The sequence below is a fragment of the Lacerta agilis genome, chromosome 5 (assembly GCF_009819535.1).
Source record: "Lacerta agilis isolate rLacAgi1 chromosome 5, rLacAgi1.pri, whole genome shotgun sequence".
NCBI lineage: Eukaryota > Metazoa > Chordata > Lepidosauria > Squamata > Lacertidae > Lacerta > Lacerta agilis.
This window is the reverse complement of record NC_046316.1, coordinates 15,001,324-15,023,028: the sequence shown is the minus strand read 5'-3', so window position 1 is coordinate 15,023,028 and position 21,705 is coordinate 15,001,324. Positions and strand designations below refer to the sequence as shown.

Genomic DNA, 21,705 nt, shown 5'->3' with positions numbered 1-21,705 from the left:
GTAAATGTTTGTGGCTGATAGCCAATCCAGGAGATTGTGGAAGCCACAGAGCTTTTGCAGGATGAGACCCATGGGAACTGGCTAGATCAGAGGAATGGGAGGAAAGAGGCATGCATGAGTATTTCAATATATTAAAAAAATAAAAATCCATGGGGAGCAGCAATTTCCTAAACCTACTAGTTCTGAGATTCATCTGGTATCATGAGATGAATGGCAATAGCTCAGTGGTACGGAGAACATCTGGTTTACACACATGAGGCCAAGGATCAGTCCCTAGCATCTCCAGTAGGACTGGGAGAAACCCCTGTCTGAAATATTGTAGTGTTCTTCAGCTTTGGGTCTCTGTATGTTGTTGGTCATTCCTGACCACTGGGATAAGCTGGCTGACAATGATGGGAGTTGTGATTCAACAACTTCTGGGACTCAAGGTTGATGAACACTGATGTAGAAGATATTGAACTGATGGACCAGTGTTTTGGCTCAGTATATGACAGCTTCCTATGTTCCTCCTTGGCCCAAGACAGAGGCAGAATTTACCACAATATAAGATCCCAACCACCACACCCACACCCTGTATTGACCAAGTATGCCGCACACACTTCTTAACACCCTTTCCTGTTTTGTGACAACATTGCTGTCTCTTCCTCATTGCATGGCTGATTTTGTCGATGGTCCCAGATAGCACCCTACAATCCCCTGGGGCTGCTTAACCATGTTTGATGAAGCTTTGGAGCCTGTGTACAGCAATTCTGAGCAGGGCAGGGGCTACAGAGCTGAAGGAGTTGGCCGGGCATCCTGAGAAGCAGGCTGGTCTAGGTATAGTTGAGAAGCACACATCCCTTCTCTACTTCTGGTCTCCTGGTTGACCTGGTATGACCAAGGAGGATGGGTTTGTTTGCTTAGGGCAGGGGTGAGGAAACCTGAGGTCGAAAAGTAAAATGCATCTTTCCGGAACTTTCTATCCAGTGGCTGGAACTCTCACCAGCCCATGTCCGCCACACACAATACACCCCTCATTGTCCCCGTACCACACTCTCCTCTAAAGTTCCTGAACCATGGTCATTTCTCTTGCTTGCCTCGAAGGGGGATAGAGATATGTGTCTGTTTTCATGATGGGAATGTAGCCTCTCAAACAAAGGCACACCCATTGTTCTGCTGAAAAAGGTTCCCCACAGCAGGGCTTAAGGTATGTAACTGCCAGCCTCCTCCACAGATTGTGTGCCTAAACACTTTTGTTAATGCAGACTGTTTTGTTGACAACATTTTTAAAACTTTTTTTCTTCTTTTTTTTGAAGAAGGGAAGCATAACTGAGAAATTGTATACTACTACTTCTCCAAAGGGAAAATGACCTGAAGGGTTCTGAGTGTGGCTTTTCAATTCTCCATTCTCTGATAGGTTCAGGGTGACCACCAGATATCAGAGAACTGATACAGTGGTACCTTGGGTTACAAACACCTCGGGTTACAAATCCTTTGGGTTACAAACTCCACTAACCTGGAAGTAGTACCTCAGGTTAAGAACTTTACCTCAGGATGAGAACAGAAATCGCGCACCGGCGGCAGCGGAAGATCCCATTAGCGAAAGCGTGCCTCAGGTTAAGAACAGTTTCGGGTTAAGAACGGACCTCGGGAACAAATTAAGTTCGCAACCCGAGGTGCCACCGTACTGCTCTGCTGGAAGCCCCTCTTCCTATTTGCGCTCGGTCCCCTAAATCCTTTCCTGGTTCATTTGTAATTCTGAGAGATTTCTGTAGGGAAGGAAAGAAAAAGAAAAAAAAAAGCCAAAAACTTTTGATTTTAAGCATTTTATTTGTTCAGGTCAATTAAGCAAAATAGAAAATGCACATCCGACTGAGTTACTTTCCTAAGTGGTTGATTTGGCTAAGCAGTTATATAAATCCAACTAATTGATTTAGGGAGTCGAGTGGAAATATTTGTTTCAGATAGGATTCTTTTTAAGCCTTTATAAACTCACTTGCTGCTCCTCACACTGTTTCAGGTATCTTGCATTAAAATGGGGCCTTGTTGCAAAGATTCACAAGGCCTTTGCGGTTTTTAATTTCCCTGGACAGTATTTCCTTTTGGGTTTGATTTCCATTCCCCACCCAACCCACCCCGGCCGCGCATAAAGTATTGATTTTTGTCAGTCTAAGGCAAAGCTATGTGTGCTTCTCAGTCTCGGCACGCTAGCAGGAGACAAATGGCAGAGATGTACGCAGCTGTCAAATTGGCTCTGACGTCTGTGAGATATATAAACTGTAAGGAGCTGCCTTAAACCACAGTCCATTAAGTTTGTCTAGCACTCTCTGCTTTGACTGGCAGCATTGCTTCATGGTCTTAAAGAAGAATATTTTTTTCCAAGTCTGCCTGCCTGAGCTTTTTTTTTTATCTGGAGAAACTGGGGTCATTGGTCTGCTAAGCATTTGCTGTCCCACTGAGCTATGTGCCCATTCCAAAGAGAGGCATGTAAAATTCAAAACACGCTCTGGCTTGTGAAACTGGCAATTCCATATGCTTATATCTCTACACCACTGATATCAGCAAGGCAAGAGATATGCAAGATGGACACTCATGTTCCAGGCCTTTGGGTGCTTTGACCTGAGGGTATGTGACTGGGCAAAGGATATAGGCTAGTGAGAGAGACAGATCATATTCCTTTTTATAATTGATTTTAAATCCACTGGTTGAGCATATAAACAAAGCATTTCCCCTGTGACTTTTCTAGTCCCCCCCTTTGAATATTCTATAATCATAGCTCTGTTATTACCAAGCAGTTTTTAGCTCATTATCATCAAATCACAAATATTTTTGCTTCCTTCCTCTACAAAAAGTTTTTAAATTCCACTTCTACACAATGGGGAGTTAAATCTTTAGCTACAACCTCCTTGCATCCAGCAAGAGATTATGGACCAGTAGCCTGTACTTGTCTTTTACTCAGTTGTGCAAATAATTTAGCAGCTCTGCCTGTGGCATATTGATTAATGTATATTTTGTGTGTGTGTGTGTACGTGCGTGTACACACATGCACATATGTTTTCAAAATTCTTAGTTTATTATTTATTCAATGAAATTTATACACCGCTTGATTATAAAAGTCCTCAAAGCAGTTTACAAAAAGATGAAACAGTAAAATCAAGGGGGGGAAACCCACAGCCCTACCTCATAATTAATTAATTAATAATAATAATAATTTATTATTTATACCCCGCCCATCTGGCTGGGCCTCCCCAGCCACTCTAGGCAGCTTCCAACACAATATTAAAATACAATATACAAAAGTCCAAAAATGAAAACAGATTAAAATTACCTCATCTTTCTAAGCCAGTGTTTTTCAACCTTTTTTGGGCAAAGGCACACTTGTTTCATGAAAAAAATCACAAGGCACACCACCATTAGAAAATGTTAAAAAAATTAACTCTGTGCCTATATTGACTATATAAAAAGTAATTCTCTTGAATTTTTCAATTTTTCCCACGGCACACCAGGCAACATCTCGCGGCACACTAGTGTGCCGCGGAACAGTGGTTGAAAAACACTGTTCTAAGCATCTAGGTAAGCTTGTATGAACAGGAATGTTTTTAGCAGGTGCCAGAGTCTCAAACCCACAGGTGATCATGCTTATGTTTTGCCTGTAGTAAAATCTGTCCATGATAGTAAATGTGCTGGATAAATGTGAAACACAAAGAAACTGTTTGTATGAAGCTTTATTTGTATAATTGCCTTTGACATTATAGTATTGTGAACATAATAAAAAACAAAAAAATTTGGCTGACCACTACTCTCACCAGGAAGTAAGGACCATAAAAAGCAATCTGTAGCTGCCTGTTTTGTGAACAGAGTGAAACCTATCCTACATACTTCAGGTCTTTACTGTATTTGATGAAATAGTGTGGATTGGTCATTTAGACGATTACCCACAAATAACATTGTTTTTTCTTATTTACCCCACAAGGTTCCGCCCACAACCTGTCAGACCCTGTTGTGTTCTGCCCGTAATCCAATAGGCCACAAAATGGCATATAAGCCCTAGTTGGGAATCCGCTCTCAAAATGTTTAGAAGTCCTCTTGTCAACAAAGAGGCTTTCCCAAGGTGGATGAAACAGCAGTGAGGTGCTTTGACAGGTCTTAGTGAAAAGTGTGTTCTGCAGTTGTGGTCATATTTCTGAGAGCGCCATACCCCAGGGACCAAAAGGCTTCACTTCCTGAGAGGATACGGCCTAGAACAAAACCCCAGAGCACATGAACATCTACATAGGGGATGTGTTGATGATTCATATTAGGGTGTGGTAGACTGCCTTAGGTTGCAGATGTTAGGACACCATTAAAGGACAGTAAATCGTCCATTATCGTGTTTATTATTATATTACCACCAGTGGATGCCACCTGGACTTTCTTCCTCAGGCTCACAAATATCTTTGGCAAGCTCTGGTAGTTTTGTCAAGTGCTGCAAGCATTATTCATATTTCTGGTAAAGCATAAGGCAATTAAAATGAAACCATAAAATTTCTTGCACTGTTTTCTCATTCCTGCTTGTTTGAATAATGAATGCCTCAGCTGTAGCCCGTAAAGTGATTGCATTTTCTTCTTCTTCACTTTTGCAGGTTGTCTTAGTCTTCGCTCTTAGTATTGGTGCTCTTGTAATATACTTCATAGATTCGTCAAAGTGAGTATTTTAATACATTTCCTGTTCCCTTCCGCCCTCCCCTAAAGCAATTATGAGACTTTGTATTGCTCCATTCATCTACTTCAGCTCAAAGCTTTGTACTCATCACCTGCATACAATAAGAGAAAAGGGGGGGGCACACACTAACACTTGGCACAGTCTCCCAGGCTTAAGTTTCAAAGATAATGGGTAATTTTTGCCATATTTTTATTTTTCATGTTTTGCTGTGGGGCGAGAGAGAAATAATTCCTGTTTTCAGAATATGAGTAATGTAGTCACATTTTATTCTTACAGTCAGCAGGTTAAATATCTGTTCACACACTTAAAAACAACGACGAGTACAGCATGGCATAAGACAGGAGGAGAGGGGACCCCATGGAAAATTTGATTTGTAAGAATTAAAATAATTGTATGTATCATGGACCAAATTAGACATTCTGGGTAAATGCATGGCTACAACTCAAGAAAGCAACCATTGTAACTAATCCCTCCTCCTCTGCACTACCTAGTAGAACTTCTATCATGTTGTGATGTTATAACGTCCCACAGTTTACTGCCATTGGCAATTAATGGTGCCAAGTAGGAGCCAGGAATGTGGAACACTGTGACATCGCAACACAGGGCAAGTTCAACTGACATGAGTGGGAAGGACACAGCCATTTGCAGTATCAGCGGCACACTGTGGGCATTATCAAAGCCAAACTACATACTGTGTTGGCATTGTCAGGCCAAACCACATACCGCAATAACTAGTCTGGTATTGCTAATAAACCCTAAAAGTCAATGAATGAATTCTGCCATGTTGTTGTTTTTCCAGTCTATTGTGGAATGCAGAATGCCAAAAACAATATAACATTTTATTTTATGGTTAGCAATCCCCATTGATGTCAATCAAGTTGGATAATACTGTAAATGTGTTTCAGAAAGTGTCACTGTTTCATTACAGTGCCTTTCTTTAGTACAGTAACTCAAAAGGATCACTGTGTCTTTATGTACAATTATATGATTATAATTTATCTTTGATCTAGTTTATAATCACATCTATAGTCCCACCTGCAAGATGACCTAGCATGGCTATGGTGTTTGCCCAGAACAGCCTTCCCAAACTTGATGTCCTCCAAATGTTCTCAACTAAAAGTCGCATCAACCCAGCTAGCACAGCCTATGATTGAGGATGATCCCTTCCAACTCTACGATTCTATGATGGAAGTTGGAGTCCAAAACATCTGGAGGGTACTTGGTTGGGGAAGGCTGTTCCAGATGATTATGTGCACCAAATACTACTCTTAGTTTTGCTTGCTTCACATACAATCCACCAAAAGCAAAGCAGCTCCAAGTGTTTTGACTTCAATGGGAGAGACTGAAGCAGGTGGCTAGTTCTTCCATTGAACTCAGTGGCACTTATTACTGCTTCAGTTTGGTTGGAGCATGCCCGTTATTTTGTAGGTTCACGCCTGAGGTGTAAATGTAACAAACGTTGCATACACGTCTCTCATATGGATGTATTTGTCAGTGAGTTGCCCTATAATGTGCGGATGTCCGTGTGTGTGTGTGTGTGTGTATGTACGCGCACAGACACACACACATGTATTTCCAGATGTGGTTTGATAACCTGCAATCTGCTGTGCAAGGCAAAAAGCAGGTGGAATCAGGTGCAAAAAGCATGGCACCTCCACAGTATCATGCCTCGTAGTGTGTTCTCCCAGAGCATTACAGCACCCCTCTATGTAGCCCTTGCATTGTATCAAATATTTTGTGATCTGGTTTTCACTTCGAAAGCAGCGCATTCAATGCAGTTGAACAAATTACCCTCTCCCAAAATACTTGCCTTTCAGACTTGGCATCTTGATCTTGTTTGGTGATCTTATATCACCCTGGCTGCTGCTTCTTTGCACCATTTCCCTGTTCCTTAATTTCCCACACTCTGATCAGGAGAGAAAACTGGGAGGGCACCAATCTTGGAGAAAGGAAGGAAGGCTCTGGGTACATTATTATTGTTATAATTATTCCAGTGTGTTTTGAACAGTATTCTTCCACAGGGGTACCCACAAGCTTAAGGTGTAACAATGTGCAGATGTGAGCTGAAAATCGGTTGTTTGGGAGTGCCCCCAAAAGGCAAAACTCTGTTGTTGGGCTAAAACATCAACACCCTCTTGTGTAGCTTGAGGCCTCCTTTCTTCTCCCTCCTTGCTGTGCTCAGCTTCATCTGCCCTCGCTGCCACATTGGCTGTGGCAACGTACCTGATTTGAATATTTGTCTGTTATGTCATCATGTCAGATGTATAGTGACATCAGCAACAGAATGATGTTGGTCACCACAGCCCACAGGATTCATGAGGAGTGTGGACAAATGAAGCAAAAGTCAGTGAGTTCAAAGGGTAGGGGGTGGCGCCAGGAAAAAAGAAAACAGCATGCGAACATGTCCACAACATACGCAAAAGAAACACATCCCCCCTCAGAGAGAAGGCATGTCAACATTAACAACAACAACAAAAAAGTAACTTGAAGGTATATAATTAGCTATAGGGGTTCCCCCCCCCACACCACCACTATAGCGCATGACCACTGGTTTAGCTGTGCCATGAAAGATCAGGCATTAGCAGGATTGTGACTGGAATGGAATAGTGGTGAAATTATATCCATACCATTCCCTGTGGGCAGGATAAGGGAATTCCCTTATAACACTGGAATGTCACAACCATCTAATATGCAGATTTAATCCATAAATCAGCATTCTAAGACCAAAAATACCAAATACCCCTTTCTAAGTAAGGGCAGATGCAGAAGTGGCACACACCAGTGACAATTCCAAAGACTCTCATCTCATGGACACACATGGGAAGGAGACAAAGGGAAGGAGAGAAAGATAGAAGGATGGAAACATGCTGAACACAGGACCTCATTAGCTAACTTGGGTCTGGCTGATTCTGCAGCACACCTATGTGTGGCAGGAGGGGAAGTCTCCTATGACTAAATAAAATTGCACTGCTGTAGGAAAATGTACTTGCCTTTCTCCTGACTCTTGTTCATTTTTTTATGTCAGAGCTATTGTGAACTACAGCTACTTTCTTTTGATCAATGTTAATCTTTAGTCACTTTCTTTTTTAAAAAAATTTTGTCCACTTTTTAAATAGTATTCTTATACATTCTCATCATTTTCAGTTTTTACACTCCTAGATTATTTAGATCCCTCAGACTTCCCCCCCACCCCCACCCCTGGTTTCCATTTTTTCCTTTTTTGGCATCTAATTACATTTTCCTAAAATCTTTAGTCACTTTCTGTTGTGTTATCTGAAGCATTTGAATGGAAAGAAGCACAACATGAGGTTCAGCTGTTCCAAATTTGCTGTTCCCGGGTCTTGCTCAGAGCGGAGAGCAGAGTGCCTAAATCATAATAACAATAATCATTTTGGCTGTGGAAAACCAGGCAGGTGGGCGCCCCCAATGCTCAGAATGCATTGGCTGATGGTCCATCCTCTTAAGGCTGCTGCAGAAAGGCAGCTTCTGGCAGCCTCCATAGCATGTTGCAGAATATGTTCTCACACTGTGGATGCCAAAGACGATTGCTGTGGGGAGGTGGTGTGGGGCCCTTTGGAGAAGGGCTGCAGCTCATGCAAACCTAAGAACATGCCTGCTGGATCACATCAATGGCCCGTCCAGCCCAACATCCTATTTCCCAAAGTATCCAATAGCCTAATTCTCCATGAATTTTTATAAAACCCTTCTAACACTGTCCAAGTTGGTGGCCGTTGCTATATGTCACGGGAGGGAATTCCGTGATCCAGCTATTGCTGTGTTAAGAAATACTTTGTTTTGACTGCCCTGAATCTGCCAGCGTTCATCTTCATTTCATGGTATTATGAGAGAGGGAGGGGGGAAACACTTCTTCTTCTTCTTCTTTAAAAAAATCCACTTTCTCCACATGATGCCTAATTTTATAAACCTCTTACCATGTTGTCTTTTACACCTATTTTTGTTCTAAAATAACAAATCCCTAACCTTTCCTGATACGGGAGTTGCTTCAGCCCCGTTATCATTCCGGTTGCCTTTCCTGAAGCCTTCTCAGCTCTCCGATAGAAATGAACACCTTATTCCAAGTGCGGTTGCACCACTGATTTGTAGTGGCGTTATGACATTGGCAGTTTTATTTTCAGTTCATTTCTGAATGTCCCTCAGAATGGAATTCAGCCAGTGTGGTGTAGTGGTTAAGAGCGGTAGACTCGTAATCTGGGGAACCGGGTTCGTGTCTCCACTCCTCCACATGCAGCTGCTGGGTGACCTTGGGCTAGTCACACTTCTTTGAAGTCTCTCAGCCCCACTCACCTCACAGAGTGTTTGTTGTGGGGGAGGAAGGGAAAGGAGAATGTTAGCCGCTTTGAGACTCCTTCGGGTAGTGAAAAGCGGGATATCAAATCCAAACTCCTCTTCTTCTTCACCGACAGAAACTCTTTTTTTCTGTTTTAATCATCTGCTGAGAAGCCCTTGAATGTTTACCACCAGGCACCACTGCACTGCAGAAGAATTGTGTGTGTTTGTGTTCCAGGACACACACTTGTTTTACGTAGGGCACTGGCCAGACAAGTTAAGCCCCACTATCTCGCTTTTTGGAGTGTGTATGTGTCTTGAACCAGTGTAGGCAGGTTTCAGTCTTGCATAAACTACTGGTCCCCCCCCCTGCCACGAACCCTGTGGATCACCAAGCATTTGCTATGTTCCCACTGGCAGCAGCTAGACTCAAATCAAGACACGGGGCTGGAGGTTTGTTGGAAGCATTTTGGTTGTACCACCTGGCTTCATGAATTGCTGCTTGGTTGACAATTTATGTGTGCAATTTGATGAGATCACACAGCAGTGAAGGGTTTCTGCCTAAAGATTCCTTTTAGGTCCCAACCAGGTGTGATGGTCCAGTATAATCTCAGCAAACCTCCTGTTTCTGCTGTCACTTTGGAACGGCCAGAAAAGAGGATGGCAGGCCACTGTAAGTGGCCAGTTGGCTTGTGTTGTGAAGGGGTAGACTACTCCTGTGTGGGGGCAGCATGTCTAACACTTTTGTAGAATGATTTGGATTCATCTCTTGTTTTGATTCTGGCCGAATCCAGCGCCGATTGCACTAGAAGCTCCGGGTGTTGCTTTGTAGTACAGCAGAGTTATTGCTGATAACTGAATTGTTTTGAAGAGCCTGCTTGCTTTGGGAGTTCTAGCCTGTGGGGTTTCAGAAACTCTTTGATTAAAGCATTTAATTTCCCCTCCTTCAGATAAGGAACTTTCCCTAATAATAAGAGGTGCCCCTGGGATAGCTTGAACTTTATATGGGTTTCTTACTCAGTGCTTTACACCCGCTCCACTCTTGCTTTTCACCTTCTGAAAATAGGAGAACAGTGAATGAAAGCTCACATTAAGGGGGCAAAAAGCCATCTTGAAGAATGTCAAGCTAAGTTGTTATTGGTATCCACACACCCTTTCCTTTATTGGGGGGGGGGGGATTGCCATCACTAGCAATACAGAAACACTGTGCTCAGCACTCTGGAGGGAGATAGTCCAGCTCGATTTGTCACATTAAGGGCTGTGCAGAGGTCTATTAGGCTGGGGTACAATCAAAGCGAGTGAAATATTATCCTATTAAAATTCCCAGTGAAGTCTGCTGTTTTGTAAAGTCATGCCAAAAAATTCACGCCGGCACACTTCATCAAGTCTACATTTTTGATGGGTGAAAAGCTAAAGTAGGGAAAGTCAACAAGAAGGGAAAGAAAAAGCCAGGAAAAAGCAGAAGAAGAGCACCCATAAAGAAGAGCACCCATAATGGAAAATGAAAACGACAATGGAAAATGAAAACAATAATGACCAATAGAATCTTGTGCAGAAGAATGGAAGATGTGATAATTAATAAGAATGTTGCAAACACTTGGTCACGTTTAATAAACAGTAGCAAAACCATGGACTGCAAATAAAACGTTTTGAATTTGTTGCAAAGTGCAATATACAATTGTGACACTAGATGGCAACTGTGAGGTATAGATAATTCAATGCATTTTTCAAAACAATAAAAAAGGGGAAAAAAAATTTCACAAAGTTTTTAACGTATGTAGATTCCACCTAGTCGAAACAAAATAAAAAATAAAAAAATTCCTTCCAGTAGCACCTTAGAGACCAACTAAGTTTGTTCTTGGTATGAGCTTTCGTGTGCATGCACACTTCTTCAGATACCTATTTACTCTTCCACCTATTTAGTCTTATGTGGTACAAAAGTATCACCCGCCAATGAAAAGGCAAAAAAATTATGAAGTATCACAGAATGTGACAGTCTTCTTGTCCAATGACAGCAGAGGTTTCTGCCCATGGAAGGCAAGTCAGCTAACCTGTTTTCTCAGGATGCAACCACAGGCATGGAAAATAAGGCTTAGAGCTATCAAAAATTAATTTGGAAGGGCTTTTCCTTTTTTTTTTTTTTTTTGCTTTAAAATACATGTTTTTATCAGTGGCTGTCTCAAGGAACCATTTGAGTGTTTGAGAAATTTATCCATCCTTTTCAAGGCTCATTGTTGAAGTCTTTCCTTCCTTTTGTTTACATTCCTATGGTGTTGCTCAGTTCAAAGGCAGGTTATGCATGGTACGGAATCTGATCCTACAGCTGATTAGAAGTATCACATGACTTTTCAGTGCACCTTACAGGTTATTGTAAAAAGTTACAGCTGTTCATATATGGCCCAGTGACCTCGGCCAGCAAGAACCAATCCTATTCTTTTGCCATTTATGTTTTTATTGCAAAAGTACAGTGCTTTATATTACATCTGGATATCCTATTAAAACATCATGTAGCATTTGAGTTTGACTGATTTAGGCTACATATGTTATCTCCAGTGTTTTGCTTTGGTTTTTTTTTATAGTATTGTGTTCTTTTTACTTTTATATCAGGAATGTGGAACCTGTGACCTCCAGCTGTTATTTGACTCCAGCTCCCATCAGCCCCAGTCAGTATGACCAGTGGTGAGAGCTGATTCAAGTTGCAGACCAGTGGCATATGGAGGGCCACAGACTCCCCATCCCTGAGAGAGGGGCACATCCCCCATATTTTATAAGTGCTCCTTACCCAATGAGCACATGGCCAGTCCTCATTTAGATGTTTTTGGGATTATCCCTAAACTTATTTTTGTAGTTCTGCAAACCCTGGTGTTCCCTCAAGCTTGCTGATCTTGTGCGTGATGGAGCCATTTTGACTGCCTAAGGACTGGCACTCAGAGATACATGCTGTTTTCTTTGAGTTTTGCTGGGACGATGCGTTCCAAAACAAGAAACACTCTGCTCTATTTCTAAGCACATCTGAAGCCTATCAAGTCTGATACTTTCTGCAACTCCTTTCTCCTCAACATTTTCTTACAGTATTTGGAATTGTGCATTTTGGATCTAAGAGTGCCTTCACAAGCCTTCCTTATTCACCCCCTCCCCTCCCCCGGGAAATGATTAGTTATGCACACAGAATTAGTGGCATACTTCTTTACACATAAAATTGGTGCAGTGCAAACTGTAAAATAAGCCTGGGTGATTTCAGAAGGAAATTTTCTGTGACAAACCATTTGTCAAAACAGGAGGATTTGCAAGGATCACTGCCTTTCAATGTGACAAAGCAAAAAAATAATAATCACATCCCCATTATCAGCTTTCAGCAAACGTGACCTTGCTTATTTCCCGCTGCCGCCCCCCCCCCCCCGTGACAATTTGACAGATGTAGCTTTTGGGAGACCCCAGTAGTTAATGAGTCATCTCTAGTTAAAAATAGACTACCCCACAGCAAGGACACCCATTCCATTTCTGATGCATTTGTCACCACTGATGGAGTCATAGCACCAAGTATGCCGCATTATGGTTGGAAGGCTGAGGGGAGCCTCTCTCTCCTTGCTGTTGTTCATGATTCGAGGCATTTCTAAAACTACTGCTTTGGTGGCTAAAGATAGACAGTGGGCAAAATGCAGTAAATTTAAGTAAATATAATTTATCAGTTACGTTAGCTATTGAAATTCTAACCCAGGAAACCCACGAAACTGCCACCCCAAGTCAAACTGATTTGCTAATACAAAATAAAAACCATGAGCTGAGAAAATACATACAGTATGTATGTATGTATACATGCATGCGTGTGTGTGTGTGTGTGTGTGTGCGCGCGCACACACACACACACAGCACTTTTCTATCTCTGTCCCTTCGTAACAGTAATGTGAGAACATCTGCAGAGGACATTCGTTGAGCAGGCCGAGGAATACTTTGCCCTTTCCCCACTCATTGCTCCTTCCTTGCAAATACGTTTTGTGCCAGAGTTTCCATTTCTTTCCCCCCACCCTGCTGTAGCTGACTTTGAATGACTGTGAACAAGCTGGTGGTAAAGGCTTGTGGAGTAGGAACTGTAGGGAAAATCAGCATGAGGAGCTTTTCCCTCCCCCTTCCTGCTCACCTACTAATTCCACCATCTCTGCATGACATGCATAAACATGTTGCTCTACATTCAGAAGGTTGCTACTCTAGCAGCACAACTGTCCAACAAAAAGGGCATCTGTGATCTACTCTACTTATCTTTCCGTGTAGGGCAATTCCTACTGCATATCTTCAAACTACCTTTAAGCTGACTTGGGGACAGATGGCAGCAACCCAGGGCTAAATGCTATAAAAATACAATATATGCAAAAGCCTTTAAGGAGCACCATATGTTAGAACTCCCTTTTAATGTCATAATTAAGAGTGAATAGGTTTTACATGTTCAACAGGAAAACTGAATGTGGCTATTACGATTATATGGCTTTCAATACTGGCTACATGTTATTATATAATAAAGGCAGTGTCCTTTATAAGCAAACCATCATGTTCGAAATACATTGGGGAATTTTGAATCTAATTGAATTAAATTGGGGTGGGGAGACAATCATTCTCCTATTCGAGGTGAACATCAAAGATCACGCCGAAAGGTATTGAAATAATGTATAATACGTAATCAGGTTCTCTGCCCAGCAGAATGGTGAAGCATGTTTTCAAGAGGGTAGATGGAAAGCCAGATACCAGCTTGCTCAGAGGGTTATTGTCATGAGTCCCACAGCCCCATCAAGATCAGACATGGTGGTGATTTTTAAAACCCTGACTGGCTTAGGCCCAGAATACCTTGAAAATCACCTCCTCACATGCCAGGATGTTTGCTGCCTAAAAATCGGATGAAGAGGTCCTCCTCTATGTTCTTTCTGCAGTGAAGGCTCTGTTGGGGTAGACGAGAGAAGGGGATTCACTGTGGCCTTGCCTAAATTGTGGAACAAGGTTCGGTTCCCTGCTTCTCTTACAAAATTTGCCATACAGCAACCCTGGTTTTGTTTTAGGCAGGCTTTTTGATAGATAATTTTATTATCCAATGCCTCTGTTGCACCTGTTTTTATTATGCTGTGTTTTCATAGCGTCGTTGTATTTGGTATCTGAAGAAGTGTGCATGCACACGAAAGCTCATACCAAGAACAAACTTAGTTGGTCTCTTAAGGTGCTACTGGAAGGATTTTTTATTTTGATTTTTTTGTTTTGTATTTTACTGTTGGTTTTAATAGAGTTAGCCACCTTGAGTGGTGCAATTAACACTAGAAGGGCAGGTTAGAAATGTCTGTACAAATAAATAAGGAGCAGTACCCTCAAAGTTCATAAACCATGGGTCATTCACCCTTGGGCAGGGTAGAATTTAGAGACTAATCTGAGCATAGAAATAACTCCATACAGCTATGCATCCCTTGAAGTCAACACACTTTCAAGTTGCATATTTTTGCATAGATTGCATCCATTGTTGTGCTGTGCAACTATCCTTGTGACACATTCTGGAACTAAATAATAATTTATGTAACTTGGCATATTAATATTACTCTTCGCAGGTTGTCAGTGGAACACATGGGAGACATAGACTAAAAGGCATAAAGCAGTTTAGGTATAGAAAGCCTGTTGCTAAACATTATTGTTTAAATTTCAGGCCAGCTGTTTCCAGGACTTAAATGGAAAAGTGTCTCTATCCTAGCTAACACTTCAAAATTTCTAATAAATAAAAAAAAACCACAAGTTCTCACATGCCTTTTTGGAGCCTGGTGTTTTAATCCCAAATGTTTTACAGCAGGAAATGCAATGTGATACCAATGCTCAGTTTGTGCAAAGGCCCCCTTTTTTTGCATTGTACATTAAAACTGAGGCAGATCCTGGTGACCTTAATTGTGTTTTCTGTTCAGGCATTTAGGTGCATCATTGAAGTCTGAGAAAGTAGAAACCTTGAAGTAGTACCTTTAGGAATGAGTCTCCAATTACTTCTATTTAAAATCCATTTCCCTTTCTAACTTGATGTGTCCCCTGGTTTGGACAGTCATACAAATACCCTGCTTAATTAGATGCCTATCTTAATTTCATTGTAAAATGCACTTCTCTCAACAGAGGGAGAAGAGGTAATAATTCATCACCTAAACATTGCAAATTCAGACATAAAGCAACCTAATGAGTATCTAGCTGATTTTGCTTTTTAACTTCATGTATAAGATGTTGAGAAACATGGTAGGAAAACTTCTGTCTCTTTTATATTTAGGCAAAAGGGATACTGTCATGTTGTGGGTGTGGGTGTGGGTGTGTTTTCCCCTAGTTTATGACTTGATATTTTCTGCTTCGGCATTCTATAATTTCATTGTGGACCATTTCAGGTTTAACTGGATTTTGCTCATCACATGAGCAAAACCTTTGCTTGGTCTTTCCTTTCTTCCATATAATATGGAGATGGGAATCCTGTGGCCCTCGGTATGTCATTAAACTCCATTCCCCATTAGCCCCAGCCACTGGGATATTGACAGCTGGATTCCTATAACCTCTGGAGCCCCTAGTATGGTATAGTACCTACAATATACAGACTCCTGCCTACTTCCCCACAGTATACTGTAAAAGATTCTACTCAATTCAAAAGGAGAAGGTGAAAAGTCAACACAGGCATGCTGCTTTTGTAAGTAGCCCTGTGTGTTGTTGCACCCTAAGAAACTTGCTTTTAACAAGAACTGTTTGGCTTCTTTCTGAAAGGCAGTTGAACAAATATCTGTAGCAAACTTCCAGAAGACTACAACCCCATCAACACTACCCAGAAAGGCCAAGGGTTGGGAATGATGAATGGTATAGGGATGTGCCTTGCTGCATGAGGTACCCATTAAGAACAACTTTGTGAATTAGGGATGCTGCAATAATCTGCAGATTTGATATTCTTCTTCCAGGTGTGGACAACAAGCCTGAACTCCTCTCATGTCTGATTTTATCAATGGGGGAAGGGGAAATATATCAATGGATATATTTGCTAGCTTATGAATGGGGGTGTGCATTTGAAAATGGATCCCATTGGAAGTAATGGACGGCATCCACATTTGGATGCATTTCTGAACGTACAGCTGATTTATGCTCTCTGCTCCTATAAGCAAGGACACTTTGGGCAGTAGCCAAGACCAAAAGGGGAGAAAAGAAGAAAGCTCCATGGAGAAAAAGGGGCAGTTTTCACACATCCCTTGTAAGAATCAGTATATCATGTTTTTGTGTCACACTTGTTTATGAGCAAGTAGTCTGCAGCTAGTCAAACAGACTGTGCCCCAAATTAACAGGGAGGTTATCAAGTAAATTGATAGGAGGAAAGGGAGAACTTTCACAGTACTATTGATACCCAGCACTTAGGTACGTAAGTATTCTTCCACTTCCTCCTCTTTTGGCAAAGGGAAACAAAACTCTTTGTCAAGTCCAACATGCTCTTTTGGTGTCCATTGCTCCTGTGTTGCAAGCGCTACAAAAGGCAATTTAGGGGGTTTGGGGAGAAAAGCTGGGTGGGGTCTAGGTCATTAAAAATGTGATGGTTTTGCAGCTTTTGAAATGCATTGCATGCTGAGAATGGAGTTGAGCCAGTAGGTTGTTTATTAGGCATGCTTTGCAGTTTATTTGACTAAAAGGGCAATAAATCTGTTGGTATAATCCACAAGTCCTGTAACAGTATTGATGCTAACCCCCCTCCCCCCAGCCTATTATTCACTTCCTAATGAACGTGTAGTGCTTCCATTAATATTAAAGGCCCATTTGCATCTGCATAAAAAAATAAAATACACTCCTAAGGGAGCATGAGGGCACGATGGCGATGTTGGTGATGATTCAGTAGTAGAAGAAGCAAAATTATTAGAGAACTCTGATCTTTGCTTTTTTTAAAAATGATCTATTTTTGCTTTTTTGCAGTTTGAGTAGTTAATGGTGCCGTTTTAGTCATGATATTTATTAATGCATTCTTCAGCGATATGTGAGGTGACCCACACAGAGAGGGATGCGTTCTCAAGTACAGCAGAGTCACTGAGCTCAGATGCTACGATTGGAACAGGAGAGACTTGAGATGTATTTGGGAGCTGGCAACGTGGGAAACAGAAAGAATGCCTCTGTTGTGACCAGGCGAAAGTCCTATCCAGAGACTTCATATTGAAATAAAGCTAGGGTTGGGGGAGTCCAGGAACAGACTCTGGGGAGGCAAGGCAGGAGAGGGGTCCACTCCTGTTATCTGCACAGTCCCTTAGATCAGGGTTTCCAAAACTTGGGTCTGCAGCTGTTGTTGGTTTACAACTCCCATCATGCCTAGCTAGCAGGACCAGTGGTCTGGGATGATGGGAACTGTAGTAAAAAAACAACAACAACAGCTGGAGACCAAAGTTTGGGAAGCATGCCTTTGAGGCCTGCATGCCCTGCTTTCTATGTGAATGGGGAAGACATGTGCATATGGAATGTGACTGTCCATCAGTGTGTCTAATTTGGGGCAGAGACATCAAGGATGTTACAAAGACTTTCATCCACCATAATTTTCACTAATCTTCCATTTATGAGTGGGGCATATTGGCTAGCAGAAACTGGGAAAGGCTTCAAGCTCTATTGCTTCCATTTATCAGCTTCAATGAGAACTTCCACTTGGTTAAGACTTTCACCTTGTTTGAAAGGAACGACTTCCATTAGGGAAAAATGTGATTTATAGTGTTTCCCCACCTCCTCCAACCCATTACAATGTCCTAAGTCTTTGTGCTGTGCTAAAATCTTTGTGCGAGATGAATGACCCACAGTGGTCACGTTGTGGATTTCCTCCCGTCAAGTGTCACTTCTTTTCTCCCCAGTTAAGCGATAGAAATGGAATTATTTGAGACAGGCTGCCTTCATAAATGATTTTTATAGTAAGAAATTGCTTTTCAGTCTCAATCTCAACAGATCTGACCAGACAAGTGGGTTTCACTGGCTAAGGTGTTCTCATCACAGCCACATATTGAAGGCAGCAAGAAGTCTTTGCAAAATAGCTTATAAGCAGAGTAGCTGAAGTTGTTATTCACCAGAATGATGAGAGGACTCGCAATTGGTTTTGTTCTAGTGTTCCTCTGATAATCCTCCCCCCACCCCCGTTTCACGAAACTGAGTGACCTTGCCCCTTAACTGAGGAATTTCAGTAAGTCATTCTGATTATTTATTTTTATTGGGGGTGGGGGGCCCTACCTCAAAATTGAAACCTCTCAATGTGATTTGAGTTCACTTCAGACAAATCTGGTAAAGGCCAAAGAATATATGGATTTCCCTCCATATGCTGTAGGTTTTAGGAAGAATCTTCATTGTCTCCATATTTTTTAATCTCCCTCGCAATTTCTCAAATGTTTCACCTGTTTCCAAACTTGAGATTATTATTTCCCCCCCAAAAAAAAAAATTCAGTGGCAGCTTTAACAAGAGGGGGATTTCATATCACATATTTTCCTGTGTGAACAAAACAAGAAATTGGGGACATGTCCGTCCCCAGTTATGTTATTTATATTTTCATGCCTGTTTCCTCCCTACCAGACCTACCCTGAAGTGACATCTAATCTGTAGTGAGAAAATCCCTATGTGAAGCAGGGATTCACATCAAACTAGATATACATACCTTAAAAGCAAAAGAGGCTTGTTAGATAGAAAGGAGGGAGGGGTGGCAGCAGCAAACAGGCAACTCCTGTCAACAATTGTCTGTGTTTCCAACGTTGTATTAGAAAATATTAGCACATTAATTCCATTGCTGTATATTGATCCACACACACAGAAAAACAACTCTCAGTATAAACAGCTCTGGGAAAGTGTCGTCTCTGATAAACTACAAAGAGAGTAGTTTGATCCTATGCAAGCTGGAATGTGTATTGATCTTTCAGCATTGCTCCACAGCCAGCTTTCATCAGTTTTAATAGCTGTCACTGTTTCGTGAAAAGATTTAATGTGTAGATTTGCATTACTTGCATAGAAATTAAAATATGCTGCACAGGGTGATATGATGCCATGTGAGTGTAGGGATTACAGAAGCTGTTACATTAGAAAAGAAGAGAGAGGGAGGGAGGGAGGGAAGGAAGGAAGGTAGGTAGGTAGGTAGGGTCTGACTTTTAGGCTTAGACTGCAATACTTACTGGGGTTTTTTATTTTTATTTTACAAAATACATTACATTTTTAATGCCATTTTGTCTTCTATCAAGGTTGATATCTAATCCCCATGTAAGCTACCTAGTTATGTTTTTGAACCTGGGTCTCCACCCACTGCAGTTCCTGAACCAAACAGGGATGATACCAAGCAAGGACTTGGTTTGTGGGCCTTTGGTGAGAGGAGGAAATGGCAAGAACAGCCGGACCTAAAAGAGACCCACGGACACTCAGTTGGCCAGACCAGGTCACATTATAAGGCTTTACCCTTATGAAAGTCTTCCAGGTCATACCTTCTGCCATTGCTGCTGCTGCTGCTGCTGCCTTGCCAAATTTGCTGTATTCTGCCTTTGCCAGAGCCTATTCCAATAAACCCAGCATTGCCTTCCCTCGCTACCTAAACCTTGCTAACCATTTTCATTAATCACAAAAATCCAGCTGAGAGCCAGGAAACTTGGTCCAGCTAACTTAGCTGGTGATACTTTAGCCTATGTGCCCTGGGCACTGCTGGATAATAAGACCATGCCAGCTCTATGGTAGTTCCCTGCCAATAATGCTATTTCTATGGCTGCTAATGCTTGCAACATTGAGGTTTCCAATGAGTGCCACTACATAGAAACTGTTTCATGATCTGCCTCCCCTTTGGATAAATTAGCTTTACTTTGGAGCAGCTGCTCTATGCCCACTACATTATATTAAAGGTAGGTTGCAGCTAGGCTTGTGGTGGATTTTCATCTGCTTCTAACAATTGCTTAGATGTAAGCTTTCATCTACCTGCAAAGATTACTGTGTGCACCCAGATCTCAAAAGCTTAATCCCCACAGTGTGAACTAAGGACTTAGTGACTGCTACTATATTAACTGTAAAATCAAAATTGAGTTTTTAACATTACAGAAATAGAAACATACATCCAGAGTTATTTCTAGTGTTGTTGTTTTTTAGGTTCCCTGTGTGGTTTAGTGGGGGTGCCTCACCATGATTACAAATGAGCTACCTGCATTTGATTTGAATTCACTTCAGTGATAGAAGCAGCCATAAGTGGGGGAGACGACAACACACAATAAGGTGTGTAGGTTAGAAAACCAAATATTAAAGCAGCAGATCCAGTTCTGGATTTAAAGGTTCCCCAGGCTTAGCTTCTGATAAAAATTGAATTGTCGTTCACTGCTGGGTTTTGCACACTGTCCTTAAGGCTGCTTGCTCCCACTCATGCCAGCTGCCAGATCGTTCTTTCTCTTCTCCCGCCCCATCTGATGTCAGCGTGTGTTTCCCTGTGATTCTGAGACAGTTGGAAATGGTCTGATGCGGTTCCTTGTATATTGCAGGAAGAATTGGCAGAGGGCAGATTCACTCCATATATCCACAGGAGATTCAGCACATAATTAAAGCACGCAAATCCCCTACCCGCCAAATCCTGGGAGCTGTACTACTACTACTACCAGGCGATGAGGAAGCCTCTTGGCCGCCCGGGGTGGCAGCGCAGAGGCACCCCCTGGGGGCGAAGCGTTGTGACCTGAAAATGTGTGCGTCATGACATGACGACGCTCATTGGATGCACTGCGCATGCCCAGAATTTCTGGGCATGCGCAGTGCATCCGGCCTGGCACTGCTCTCCCCACGGGAGCCGCCCCGTCCATCTGTAAAGCAGCACGGATGGGGGGCTGGGCGGCGGGATTCGGTATGGGGAGGGGCTGCCGAGTGTCACCCCCCTCCCCTGGAACCCGGGGTGCCCCACCCCCTACGCCCCTCCCTTCCTACGCCACTGACTCCTACTACTACTAATTTATTTCTAGTTACAGGTGGGTAGCCGTGTTGGTCTGCCATAGTCGAAACAAAATAGGAAATTCTTTCCAGTAGTAGAGTTGGTCTCTAAGGTGCTACTGGAAAGAATTTCCTATTTTGTTTTAATTTATTTCTTATACTCTACCCATCTGACTGGGTTGTCCCAGCCACTCTGGGCAGCTTCCGACAAAAAAGAAAGTGGGGTTGCAGGAATCAATCGTTAAAAGCTTCCAAGAACAGGGCCACCTTTAGATGTCTACAAAAAGTAATATAATTGTTTAACTCATTGACATCTGCTGGGAGGGTGTTCTACAGGGTGGGTGTAATCACTGAAAAGCCTTCCTGCCTAGTTCCCTGTAACTTCACTTCTCACAGTGAAGGAACTGCCAGAAGGCCCTTGGAAGTGCAGCTGAACGATGGGGGAGGAAATGCTTCTTCAGGTATAGAAGGTCGAGGCCGTTTAGGGCTTGAAAGGTCAATGCCAACACTTTGTATTGTGCTGGGAATTGCGGCTCTGTGGGGGGAACCTATAGCTCCCTTGATTTTTAGGCCATGTGCTTTAAATGTGCTTTGAATGCGCTTTAACTGTACGGTGTGGATCTGCCCAGAGACTCCTTCTGTGCCTTCTTCCCACAATACTGTATAACAAAGAGATCTTACTGCCATTGGCTGGGGAGGAGTGGACTTCACTGATGTAAATCTCAATGGCACATAAGGGGCACTGTGATGCCATCTCAAGCTGACATGTGCCTGTCTCTGAGACTGTGCTTGCTGGGTGGGGGGTGGGGGGAACACATTCTAG

General features: G+C 42.3%; 1 protein-coding gene across 14 annotated transcripts in view; it reads left to right on the top strand.

The window, feature by feature from the left end:
• LOC117046593 (calcium-activated potassium channel subunit alpha-1) overlaps positions 1-21,705 on the top strand; it is a 588,284-nt gene that overhangs the window by 235,101 nt on the left and 331,478 nt on the right. For all 14 annotated transcript variants that reach the window (XM_033148697.1, XM_033148690.1, XM_033148689.1 and 11 more), the window contains exon 3: positions 4,602-4,663. In XM_033148697.1, coding sequence (XP_033004588.1) covers positions 4,602-4,663 — 62 coding nt within the window. The remainder of the gene's footprint in view (positions 1-4,601; positions 4,664-21,705) is intronic.